At 37.2% G+C, this 13,757-nt stretch overlaps 1 protein-coding gene across 2 annotated transcripts in view; it reads left to right on the top strand.

Annotated features, from left to right (window-relative positions):
* The window catches only part of MON2 (MON2 homolog (S. cerevisiae)), a 58,899-nt gene extending 45,911 nt beyond the window's left edge, over window positions 1–12,988 (top strand). For both annotated transcript variants that reach the window (XM_009327589.1, XM_009327590.1), the window contains 5 exons: window positions 6,090–6,150; window positions 7,465–7,588; window positions 8,424–8,631; window positions 9,468–9,550; window positions 11,445–12,988. In XM_009327589.1, coding sequence (XP_009325864.1) covers window positions 6,090–6,150; window positions 7,465–7,588; window positions 8,424–8,631; window positions 9,468–9,550; window positions 11,445–11,608 — 640 coding nt within the window. In that variant the 3' untranslated portion in view covers window positions 11,609–12,988. The remainder of the gene's footprint in view (window positions 1–6,089; window positions 6,151–7,464; window positions 7,589–8,423; window positions 8,632–9,467; window positions 9,551–11,444) is intronic.
* The last annotated feature ends 769 nt before the right edge of the window (window positions 12,989–13,757 follow it).

Genomic DNA, 13,757 nt, shown 5'->3' with positions numbered 1-13,757 from the left:
TGAGTAGATGATTTTTTGCTTATATAGTTGTACATTGTATGGCTGCTGAGCGTCTGGTTTGGGTTTCTTTTGCCCCCCTAATGTCCATCTTTTCCTAAATAGCAGTTTGTCTTCCCAAGCGCATGGTTCTCCTACGTACAGTTACAGCCTTATCCCTTAGTAGCTTTAGGATAGATAGTCTTTCTGTTCCCTCTATCAGCCTGAGCCTTGTGGTCCTAAAAAAAGTTAAAGCTAAGAAGGGAGTACATCTGCCTCATGCCAGTAGTCAGGACAATTAGTAATAGCAGTCATTTTTCCTTTTCTTCATCCTCTTCCTCCTCCTCCTCCCCACAATGCTCCTGAAGCGTGCCTCTCTCTCAGTGATGCAAGGAGGGCTCTAGAGGTAGCTGTGGAAGTTCCCCACATTGAGGTAATTCTCTTCTGATTTCCTTTGGTTAAGTCCTTCGGCACTTCTGCGCAAAATGCTGTGAAACTAGCCTTGGCAAATAGGGCAACCTGTCCCTTTTGTGTTAGAACTATCTAAATTGTGTCTTTTTGTGGATTGTAATTGCAGTATAGTCAGTCTCTTACATTTGTAGTTGTTCCTTTTCTAAGTAAATTGAATTCAGAATTTTCAAATCTACCGTGTTCTTTCAATATTTTTTCTTTGTTATAGTTCTAATAGAAAATACATGTTAATCATAGCGGTGTCTTATTCCAGAGTAGTTTGGGAGAATCTATTCACTGTTTTGAAAGTAACAGCTAAAATTTATCACTGAGTTGAGGTACATGTCAACCTTCAGAATGTAGGAGAAGGCAATGGGGATGTACTTTCCTTTCCAGCTGTCCATATTGGTCCTTTATTTTAGGCCAGCTAGGTGGTAAAAAAGGTGGTTTTCAGTGTGTTCCCTGATTTATTTATATTAACAATGAGTTATGTTTTTTAAAACTTTTGATAGTACTTGGATTTTGGTCTGTATCACCAAAATCAATTAACTAAGCCACAGATGAGAAGATGAGAGCACCCTGTGCTCTTAGTTAGATTAGTGACTTGTAAACTTGACTTGGTTTTAGTGACCCTGCTGATCATAACTGTGGCTTACTGGACTGTAAGTCAGTCATCCCTGGTGGCTTTCCAACTTGCAACTGTGCCATGCAGGACAGGCGGTTTATTAAGTCAGGTGCAGAAGTGTACAAATCAACTGCACTGCTGAAGACCAGCATGGATTGAAAAGGGTCTGGAGCGCAAAGAATTTGGACAGTGCAATTCAGAGACACCCCAGGAGGCTATCAGTGAGACAGAGTAACAGCATTACTGCATTATCTGGATTTTTACCATTATCTAACACGTCACCCCTTGTGAGAGTAATACAGTTAGATATATTCAGTTAGACCTGAATACAGTTAGAACTGAAAATTCACTTTCTTATGCCGGCATTCTGTAATTTTTCCTATGCGCTCTGCTTCGAGGAAACCGAAATGTTTTGTCACAAAGAAACTTACTTTTCTTCCTTCGCTCCTGTATACCTTTTCATACTCCACACTTTCCACTACTTAATGTTCTACATGTTCCATGCTATTATCTGTCCAGCTTCATGCAAAGCTAGGTAAATATCTTCCTTTTGTATCTGCTCTTCAAACCCTTATTCTTCAAAGCTGACTTAGCACTGTTGGGATGGTTCTAAATATGAAATATCTGCATTTCTGTAAAACTTGGTAATGTGTTATTGCAGTCAGTACTCCTAGCAACACTGCATAACAGATTTGGCTAGTTTTTCCCTTTAGCTTTGTTCATTAAAATATTCCAGTGCATATTGTCTCATTTTTGTATGCACGTTCTCCAAGTCTCTACCTGGCTGAGGATAGAGTAGAAAAATAAAACTCTTTCTATTTCACTGATGTTCTACATTTTTAATCAACATTTTAAACATTTTTCTAATCTAACTCATAATTCTTCTAATCACTGTGGTCCTAGAAATCACGTGTAGATAGCCTAATACTGCTTCCACCAGTGAAAATGAGTTGGCATTGGTTAGACAAGAGGTCACTGTGTTTAGAACCCTTAAATGAAAGCTCTGTGAATCTCTGTGTTCAAAATGGTGAACCTCCTCTGCATGGTCTTGCCTCTGTCTTTTGGACAGTAACAGGTTTTCAAGTCAGCTATGGGGCTGAATGAGAGGAGATACTCATTGATGTCTAAAAAGTACAAAGCACAGCAGAAATGGTCTCTGCAGCTTTGTACATCAAGAAATTTCAAATATAGCCAAAAGAGCCCAGGTAAATGAAAAAGGAAAATGTTACTGTCACAGAGAATTAACAGCTTCCAAGCAATAAGCTGCAGCTTTTTTTTTTGCCTTTTTTTTAAAGCAAGCTACAGCTGAGGAGGCTCAGTAATCTTGATTTTTATTATAAATCAAAATGACATTTAAAAATTAATACATTTCATGTAACTTAATTTACACAAAATTGTCTTCTAGTAAGAGCCTGGTCTGTATTATTTCATAACTTTCTTCTTTCCCAGAGGCTTTCATGGAAACATGTCAAGCCATTATATAAAATAAAATTCAACAAACGTATGTGTGTATATATATAATTTACTAGAGCAGAAGTCTGTGCTCCCATGAGGGAATTAAATCAATACTCTCCAAAAAGATGCTTCAGAGCAGAGTGCTGCTGTGCACGGCAGGACTCTGGGTGGCTGTTAGCTCTTTGTTGTTACGCTCCAAAGCCCTCCCTAGACAGTGGGCAGCGGCTGGGAGCTCTGTACCTAGGAAAGCCTGCACATAGGAACAGTCTGCATTGCGCTGCCTCTTGTCTTCCCTGGCTCTTGACCCTTCTGGTACAGTTTGGCTGTATTGCATCAGACCAGCAAAGCTTTTGGCCCCTAGATAGATGTTTCATATAGACACCTTACAAAAATCTATTTAATTGGGAGTAATTTGCTACGTGAACAAGTATGTAGCATAATCTGTAGCATATATGGCAGATCAGATATAGATGACTGGACAGAAAGGTCTTAACATCTTTTTAAAGCAAAGCTCAGCTCAGAAAGTCAGTCAGTTGTAAATTAGGAAGTGTCAGAATGAAAGCTTCCCATGTATTTCAACATGACCTGCATTTATATGCGTCATAATAGGTTACGTTACTATTTAAAGGTTTGCATAGTTAACTTCTTTATATGTTACAAAAGGTACTGACTGAACAGCTACTTAATATTTTATTTTATTCTTTGTTTTCAATATATAACTCCGAACTTCCTGACTGCCTAACACACAAACCAATAATAAATACAGTATTTCATATTTTCTTCTTTGGGTTTTTTGTAGTCATAAATGTAACACTTGAGTGTTTCACAGGCAGTGGTGAAGATCTACATAAAGTCCCTTTGAGGAAGGGAGATACATTTATTTTTCAAGCAGGAACATGGGTACATACTGTCATAATTGTCAAAACTGAAAATTAGCTGTAGGTGTGCAGACTGAACTTCACGTGTCTCATGCTAAGCACCCAGAAGATAGGGGGAAAAAAGCCTATCTTGGAAAAATCTTATTTGACTTGGTCAGCATCATATAGGGGCACTGAGGGGAAAAAACCAAACCTGTTAGCTAAACTAACCAGCTTTGAATGAGATTTAGAAGCCTCCAAAGTTCTTAAACCTTTCACTAAAATTGGCAGTGGGATGGAGAAGACAGGCCCAGACGAGTACCCTTATGAGAACAAGGCTGGCACAGGTCCACAGCCGTACATTTGGCAGCTGCCTAGCCAGTGAGCACGTGCTTAGCTCTGAACTACCCACCACATGTCTGTTGTTTCCTGGGGAGGGACGTGGGGTGGAGGAAAAGCTGGGGGCTGGGGAGGGAGTTTGGAAATAAGCCAAAGGATGCCAGTCTGCTTGTCACTACAATACTGCACCGATTCCTCTGCTTACAGAACAGCTTGGTTCTTTGTTCAGTCCGGAGCTCTCCTTTCCTTGCATCTGCCTATTCTGACATAAATTAGGCAGGGAACGTTGTGGCAGATTGACCCTATCATTTTCCTTCCTTCTCAGTAGTGACCATCCTGTGCACTTAATCAGATGGTTTTTCTGGAGAGAAAAAAAAAAAAAAAGCATCCTCTAATTTAAGATGCATCGTAACACACAAGCATATACAATAGCAGCAAGTTGAAGTACCACAGGCAATCTTAATTCCAGTATTTCTAAGTGTTCCTTTCAAGTGGTCAAATTTCCAAACTGTTCCTCAGCTTGAAGATGTTATAGTTATTTTAAAAAGACAAAAAGTAAAATTATGGGAAAAGGAGAGAATTTAATATATGAAATTATATTGACCTTATATAGCGCCTTGTCTCTGATTTTTGTTGTTAATGCTACTGGTTATTCCATTAGCTCTAGTAACGTGTTACCTTCAGTGCAAATCAGACACTACGGTGAAACTGAACCCATAATCCAGTGGGTTTTGCAACTGTCTTTAAATTTCAGAGAGACATAGGCATGAGGATTCCAACTTCTGCTCTATGTCAGAAAAACGAGAACGGCGTAACTAGGTCAGAACAGACAGTATCTAGACCTATGTGCTCTTTCTGTTGGATTAGTGGGATACCTAAGGAAGAGTGCAAGGTGACCACATAGTGATACTTTCATGATATGCTCCTTCAGCCTCCCAATTTACGTAGCTCAGAAAGTTCTTCTACCACAGGTTGTCACTGGCTCATAATCGATTTTTCTTCTGAAGATTTTGCTAACTATATGTTGAATCTGTGTAGATTTTATCCGGCAATCCTATGATTATGGGGTTGTAAGCAAGGTATTTCAGAGTTTATCTATTGTGAGAAGTACCTTCTTTGATTTCTGCTCCCCGCAAGGTGCAGTAGAAGCAGATCTGTAAAGCAAAACAGTTCATGAGGACCCATCACCCGCAGAGTGCTCACTTTAGGTGTTTTATTTCAGAGTAGCTCTAGTCTGGCTTTTTGTCATGCAAGCATCTACGAGAGCTTGGAGTACTTTTTTTGTTTAGTCTAACTGAAAATGAATCCCGTTCTATGCACTCTTAAGACCAGACATGAACCAAGGTTTATAAATGGGGATGTCTAGAAGTTTAACTTGAAAAGCCCATGTCTGGTCCAAACTAAAACACTGATGTAGGCACATCAGCTCAAGTAGTTGATTGCTGTCTAAGTAGGAGGCCTTTACTCTTTCTGTCCTGCTGAGGAACTTGGCCCAGTAACTCAGCAGAAGCATAATCCAGCAAAGGAAAGGAATTTGAAATCACTGAACAGGTAGTCCAGTAAGTACAAGGAAGGACTCAATAAATGAGATAAAACTTCACCGGAGAAAACTGCATGACTGATGGCTGGCATAAAATTTCCAATCAAGTGATACAAGATTTCCAAATTTACAAGTAGGTAAGGTAGGATCTTTTAAAGTATTGAGTAATTTTCATGGTTGAATCACTTCTGGACATTTCATCAGTAAATAAATTTTTGTATACAATGGAAGAACTGCAGAAAGTTCAGAATTTCTTCAAAATTATTGTTTGTAAAATGGGTTTGTTTCTTCATAAAATTCATTAAGAATGAGAACAAATACATCACTTCAGTTACCAAGGAAGAAGACAAAGTAATGTCCCATTAATGAAAAGTGTGTTTCATTAATGCAGAAGAAAATGTAAAATTAAAATTAAGGTTTTTTTACAGATGTACTGCTGAAAATCAGAAGTCTCTTATCTTGCAAAGTGAGAGAAAAAGTAAAATGTAATAAAGCATGATCCCCTGATGGTACCTTTACAGACTCATCTAAATAGATACTGTGCCTTTTGCACATATAAGACAAGAGAGATTACTTTGAGATGCATATGAAAAATGGTGTCGGTGATGCAAGTCCTTAATCAGGTCCATCAGTTGTAACTCTTCAATTTTAGTGTTTTAGTACTTTCTTCCTTTGAATCATTTTTATCATCATTATTCATAAGATTTTATTCTAAAATGTTAATCATTACCATATAATAGTACCAACTTGATGCATGTAGTAACTTTAAATGTAATGCATTTTCCCATACTCATCTCCTTACACATGTTGTGAATTTAAAAGTATAACGTAGTATGTTTATTTTTAGTACACCTCCTGATAATCTCTCAATTCAAGAATTTCAGAAGAATGAGAGTATTGATGTTGAGGTAAGGAGACTATAACAAATACGCTGTCGAACATAACGAGATAGTGATGTTCACAGATTGCATTTGGTTCTGAAATAATTTTTTGAAAAGTTACCCACTCGTTATTTTTTCTGTGATACTGTTCTCCTGTTTGAAAACAAGACAGGAAATTCCTAGGCTCAGAATTCAGCTGCTTCAGAGTTACGCAAAACGTAGGAAGCGGCATGCCAAAAACTACTTCTCATGCACTCCAGTTCAAAACAGCGTAGAGTGGCTAAACCAGAATGTGCTTCTGCCTCTAACCCGTTATCTGATTCTTACTTATTATGTTATTGCCAAGCAATTACACAGGTAATTGTAAACCATGGAGGAAGCTGACAATTAAACCTAAAGTGAGTGCTTTCTGTGTTGAGGGGGGGCATTCAGTCAGCAATGACATTATTGCCCTCCAGATGTGTTCTCAATACTGAAAAGCTTGTGCATAAATGAAGAAATGATGTCTTGTTTGTGCAGTACAGAGACCGCTGTCATTGTAGAAGAGATCATGTTTGGTTGGATGAGGCCGAAGAAAATTAAGAGATGATGATACTTTGAATGAAGAGGGACTGGTCCCTTTTCACTCCAGGACAAAGAGATGTGGCAGACCAGGGATTAGGGGTACAAAAGAAGGGGAGTTGCAGAGGAGACATGGCAATATCTGAGGGTTTGACCGCCTGTCATCTCTCCAGAGTGGTAGCTGGGTCAGAGAGATTTCTGGATGAAAAGCGGAGCGGTTCTGCTTGCAGTGAGCAGAACACTGAGATCTAATGCTTTAATTTATGGAGATCTAAACCCACTTTGTTCCTGAATGGGAGCATCAAGACCGTGGATAGAAAGCATTTCAGTTAATGTGCATTGCCTTAAGCTTGTTTAGATAATTAACTCACTTGTTCTGCTTTGCAGATGTCACATTGTAAGCATGTGATATATGTGTTAATGTCACAGTGAGGATATTGAATTGGGTGGAGGGAGAGGACGATTCCTGGCGTTATATCTTCTCTTTTCAAGACCATAAATTTGATTTGAAGAATATACTTCAAATGTCAGTGGAAATCTGAGTGGTAACTGCTTCAGGAACTCTGACAAAAGTGGTGGGGGGGAAAGTTTATTATTTCAAGTTTAACGTTACACGCAAGACCACAATTTTTGGACACATCTGCAAATTTTAAAAGCTAGCATTGGAAGATTTTGTGAGGTTTCATTAGGCATGTCTCTTTTGTTTAATGTTTCTGTCTTCTTTGTACTAGAATTACATCTTTAATATTCAGAAAACCAATATAAATATATTTATTTTAGGTGGTGCAGCTTATCAGCACAGAGATACTGCCATATGCTAATTTTATTCCTAAGGAATTTGTTGGTCAAATAATGACTATGCTCAATAAAGGCTCAATACATTCTCAGTCGTCCTCCTTTACAGGTATGGTACCTGAATGACAAAAGATACGGTGTTTAAATCTACTAGAAAGTAATGAAAATGTTGAGAGTACTTATTCTGAAGAAGACTTGAAGTTCCATGGCATGTAGTCAGTGTAGACTGTTTGATATCCAGCTTATGTTTTTATACACTGTATTTTATTTCATGGAAGTTGCCAAGCATTCCTTGCAATTTTTAAAAAATTATTTCCTTACTTCTTGGTCAGTATCATATATAATATTGTACTTGTGTTACTTTATATTTATACTTTCTACATAGTCTGTTTTGCATTGTGCCAGCTGAAATAGTTCTAACAATAATCTCAGACAATTGTAAGACAGACATAATATCCTGTTCCTAAAAACTAAATGACCTTAGCATGACTATATGGCGTACCTAACCAGATACCTTCTCTGCCTTTCAGAAAAACATTTATAGTTTTTGGGAGAGGTGAAAAAAAAAAAATGGATATAAGTCATTACAGAGAAAAATATTTGGGTTGTACAGTACCAAACATTAGTACTTATGATGTAGAACTGGGGTTGCTGTTTTTTTTAAATTGATTTCATATATTTTATTATTAAAGCAATGTCAAGTAGGTAACACGTTACTGAATGTGTTGCATATTTTATCTTTTATTTTTGGAACTACTGTGATTATTGCACAGTCACCTTTTCTTAGAATGTATTCTTAATATTTGTTTGTATCGCTGTTAATCTTTTTTAATACTAGAGGAGTGATAACCTTTTTGCAAAATATAATAAACTGATTGAAATGCAACATTTAGTGCATTGGCATGCATGCTGCACAATTAAATAGGACATTTTACTTTTGACAGAAGCTGAAATAGATATTCGAATGAGAGAGGAGTTTTCTAAGGTGTGTTTTGAAACACTGCTCCAGTTTTCATTCAGTAATAAAGTCACAACTCCTCAGGAAGGCTACATCTCTAGAATGGCACTTGCTGTGCTCTTGAAAAGGTCACAGGATGTATTGCATCGCTACATAGAAGATGAGAGATTGAGTGGCAAATGTCCTCTTCCACGGTATGTGCCTTGTCTTTAGGAAATGAAAGGTATTACCAGTACTTTATGAGAAGAAGGTTGCATTCAAAATATCATTCAATCATTAAAAAAAATATTGTGGGTGGGTGGCTGAAATTTAAAGCCCGGGAAATGTTTGTGGGGAAGAGAAACAAAGTTTCAAAGAAAATGTTGATACCAATTTTTTGTTGAAAAAGCTTTAAATAATAATGGTTGTATTCAGTGCTGTTACATAAACAATAGGAATGTGACTTAGTAACTAACATTTTCAGTTACTGAAACATTGTTTCTGATATCTGTAATGTAATATTTCTGAAATCTGATTTCCCTTTATTCCCAGTAGAGCTATGTATAGTTTCTAAATTGAGAGGTGGAGAGTCTCCTCAAAAATAAGATAAAATATCCAAACAGCAAAGTTGTGAATCATTACTGAAGTAATTGTTCTTGAAACAGAAAAATTGACCAAAGTACCAGGAAATTCTTTAAAATGGGATCTCATTTAAATTTCACTTAACTTTTGAAGGTTTTCATCATGAATGATGCGATTGATTATTTTCATGTTACAGTTAATCATGTACATGAGTACTTTCAGATTGAGATATGTACGCTGTTACTGTTTCCAGTATCAAATTTAAAGTTATCCCAGCTGAGACAGCAGCAATGATGGTGGGAAAGTTAGAGACAATGATAACTTTAATCTCTAAATATCCTTTTTTTGGTAGGCTTCCTTGCAGCTGTTTCCATTATGTGTTTTTTTTAATGTTGTGTAAGTTTCAAAGAAAACTTATATTCTTGAGACAAAAACGAGCAGTTGACTGTTTGCATTTTTCCCTTTGTAGGCAACAAGTAACAGAAATCATATTTGTTTTAAAAGCTGTCAGTACTCTCATAGATTCACTTAAAAAAACTCAACCTGAAAATGGTAAGTTATTGTTAAACAACATGGTTCTAAACAAGATAACATTATATCTGCCATAAAGAGATATTTATTCTTTCCTGTACTAATTTTCACACAAATTTGAAAGAAAAGTGTAATCTGTAAGATACAGTATTTTGTAATTCTGTGTATATGTAGGTGGCAGACCGAAAAAAAACCCCACAAAGTTTTTCCAGTATACCTAAAAGTATAAGGTCCTAAGATATGTTTAATAAAACAGAAAACTTCAAGTTATGGTGTCTTTTATTAGATAGAGTTTGGTGTCTTCTAAAAACAAACAAACAGAAGACCTTCCATAAAATGTTAATAGAATGCTTAAATACCTGTAGTCTTCCTAGATCCTTTTTCTTCTCATGATACCTTTATAGGCTGCTATGGATCACGTTCACACAGGTGCACTCTGCAATTAAAGGGGCGTACAAGTTAAACGAATGGGCAGGCCGTTAGATACTTAAACTTGCGGCCTTGCTTTCCCTCCCTTTCTGCTCTAGTACCTCCTGCCCCCCGTATTCAGAAAGATGTCTTAGCTCACTGATGCCCAAGTAAATGGTTGACAGATGTATTTAAAGGGCTGAATTAAATGGAAGACCTCAACTTCATTTATTATCATGCGTCCTGCTCCTCCTGTAAGCTGCACATACTGTACACATGGAGAGTTCCCACCAGAAAACGTGGTCAGGAGTCTTAGTTAAACCAGCTGCACTGGACTCTGCAACTCTGACAGAATTGCATATACAACACTTCCCTCTGCCTCCCTGCTTTTGATATTATGAGGAACAGAAAAAACCTTTTCAATCCTGAAACAAACAAACAACTCAGCCTTTCCGGGAAGACACAGGCAGGTGGGTTTCCTGAAAGAGGCGGTGCCTCACTTGCAGCATCAGTGAGCAGCCAGATTTCTGATATAATGTGGTTTCCAAGGCTGATGGCAAAAGGCTGAGGGCAGAACTATGCCAGGATACATAAAGGCTTCTGGCGAGCCCTGAAGGCAGCTGAAGTGCTACTTTGGTGGGCCTTTCTCTTACAGGGGTAGAGTAGGCAGCTCAGCTGGACTGTTCCCCACATCCCTTTTCCTGCAATGAGAGAAATTCTTCACCTGGTCCATGTATGGCAGTGATTGCCCAACCTCCTGCGTACCTTCTTATGAAGAAAACCACTGGAGAAATTAGAGAATCACTTTACTCCCATTTCTTCTAGCTTTTAATAGTTTTATTTCTTTAAGAAAATTATTAACGTTGTCTGAAATCAGGGTTTTATTCTCTTTTGAAAACAGAGCTAAAACAGAGGTAAGCAAGGAAGTGACACAATAAATAAGATTCATGCTACAATGTTTAATCTCGCTTGTCAGACAAACAAACTTTACCACGGATATTTTTGTGTCTTGGTCCAGTGCTTCTCCCTCTGCTCTCTATAGGTCTTGTAATCTGGAATGATTTGAAATTAATAGAAGGCCTCATTGCTGACAAATTTCCAAAAGTGAAATGTGCATCCAATTCAACTTTCTGTCAATAGCTGAGAAAAGCAGGCAGAAAATGTATGTCTGTTGTGGATTTAATAAAAGTAGTATCTTCAATTTGTCAGTTCTTTATCCAGAAAACACAGTGAATGACTCATATGTAGAAACACAGGTGTGTAGCACCATTTTATGGATATCCCATCTGGCTTCCAGCTGCTGCTGCAAAAAAGACTATGTATGGCTCTCCTGCAAAAATCCTACATCATATCCGAGAGCCCTGTGCAGATGTCGTAGTGTCTATGTAGCGCTAGTACCTATGTTCAGGCACCTGAATGTGCCCTGATTTATACGGGTATTGAAAAAATCCGTTGTAAGAATTTGGACAGCAGTAAGTGATTCAGTCTGTTCTTTTCTTCATTGCAGTTGACGCTAACACATGGGCACAAGTTATTGCCTTGTACCCGACTTTAGTAGAATGTATCACCTGCTCATCCTCGGAAGTGTGCTCTGCTCTGAAAGAGGCACTGGTTCCCTTTAAGGACTTCATGCATCCACCAGCATCCAAGGTACAGAACGGAGAGTCTTGACCCCATAAAACTTCTTTTTTTATTTTTGAAGGAAAAAAAGTATCCAAAAACGTTTGTTCCCGGGTGAAGTTTCTCTGAGGAAATCTCTTGTGACTAGTACTTTGGCAACCAGTGCTGACTGCCTTTTAACTGTACTAACAAGAGCTCAGTAATTCATGAATACAGGCTATATCTCAAAGGTTCCAGAGTGAGTAGCAGTGCAGACCTTTAATAAATTTAACTGAATAGTCGGAATCATTTATAATCTAACGTACTTGCTACAGTATCTTGAAGTGGTGATTGAAAAAGTGGGCTTATGTACAGCTTGTTGTGTATGTGTTAATGATGTAATTAAAAATATTTCAATTCAGTCAGATTTATTAGGCTGGTGTTTTGCACCCTTTTTTTGAAGTACGAATTGTACTAAAATTTTATGCAAGATGGTACTGTAACATTCCATATACCTGTAACCAGCCTTTGTAAACAAAGGGAACTGATATACTTGTGTGTATAATAAATGGTACAGTTCTGTATAAAATAGTTGCATTTATTATTTAAATTCTTTTTAAAATATTGATAATGCTAAATGCTTGAAAATGTATTTATTACGAATAAGTTGTATGCTTGCATTTTTACTTACAGTTTGCCTTCTAAATTGCCAGATATGCTCATTCATATCTGATCACGTTGTTAGTTTCTGCTTAATTGAATGTATCTGCTCTGTGGCCATTGGACATCTAAGAAAGGGTCATATGACAAAAGATTGCAGCAAGCAGCCAGTGGTCTGCTGATCTCAAACTTCAAAGTAGTTGACCTGAAATAAGTTTGAATACGCAGAAATCCACTGTAGCACTTCAACACTACCATACCTCACTGCATAATATGTTTGTTTCAAGATGTTTGTTCTACTCAACTCTACCCATTTTTGTAGTTGCAGCCTTGCTTTAAAAAAAAAAACCAAACGTATTTGAGGGTTGTTAGCCTTTTTTACCCTTCTTGGCAGGTATCACAGTCTTTGACTCATGACCCAAGAAAGGTGATTTCAAATATCTGAAATACTTGGCTGTAATATCTTGTTCAATAATTTTAAGTGCTTTGTTTTGTAATGTCTTTTCAACCCAAATTGTTCTAATCTTTTAATTATAAACTGCGTCTGATATAAAATCATGGAAGTGTATTTTTGAAGATAGTTACTCATTTAGAAGTGCAGTAAAATTTGTCATTAAGTAAATGTGAATTTGTTTCACGTAATACACAATCGAAGCAAAACACTTTTAATAGTATCGTTTTTAAAGTTTGTGACTTAGCACTTAAACTCATTATTAAATCATCGATTATGATTTCAATAATGTTTCACCTGTATTCACATATTTTAACCTGTGATGTGAAAGCACAAAGGCCAAATGTAAAAAAAAAAAAAAAAAAAAAAAAAAGACAGGTGCCTTTCTATGGATTTCAGAGTTTACCTTTAGGTTTTTATTCCTTAAAGTCTTTTGTAGATATTAAAAGAGATTATCATGCATAAGAAATGGTATTATATCTGTTTGCTTTACACTTTCCTGGCTAAAGGGACATTTATTGGTACCTATGAATAGATGTAGAAGTCGTAGGAGCTTCAAGTTGAAGGTGTGATGGACTGGTCAGGGTTAGAAATACCCTGCGTGAATAATGTTATACAAGCCCAGCTTTGAACAGCTTGCTCCCATAAGGCTCCAGTTTATGGTCCTTTTTAAAAGCTTTCTGTTTCCAAGTACAGTAAATATTAAAGAGGCTTCAAGATCTTGCACATTTCTCTGTGACCAACGTTGCATGGAACTGAATCGTCAAGCGTGGATAGTTTTTAGAGAACACACAGTTTACATTAAGGAAACAAATGCTTCCCATTAATAGAATTTATGTCAAAATAGCTTCTTTGGAGGAGCCGTTCCAGTATAATGCAGAACTGGGTCCCACATACAGGTAACAACATTATCCGTACTCTGAAAGGGAAAACTTGGCAACTGGCTGTCCTAATTAGTGGAAGAGAAGTCAAGGTCTATGAGGTCATTAAAGAAACAAAGTGTAGGACAGGAAAGAAGGTATTAATTTGGTTTAGAATACATTTTCTTAACCAGAATTTCTGGAAAGAGGTGTGCAGACCAAACTGTGGGTGAGTTTGTTTCTAATCAGT

This window comes from Pygoscelis adeliae, unplaced genomic scaffold, assembly GCF_000699105.1.
Source record: "Pygoscelis adeliae isolate BGI_AS28 unplaced genomic scaffold, ASM69910v1 Scaffold113, whole genome shotgun sequence".
NCBI classification, from domain to species: domain Eukaryota; kingdom Metazoa; phylum Chordata; class Aves; order Sphenisciformes; family Spheniscidae; genus Pygoscelis; species Pygoscelis adeliae.
Note: the sequence above shows the minus strand (reverse complement) of the source record. Positions and strands in the feature narration are given on the sequence as shown.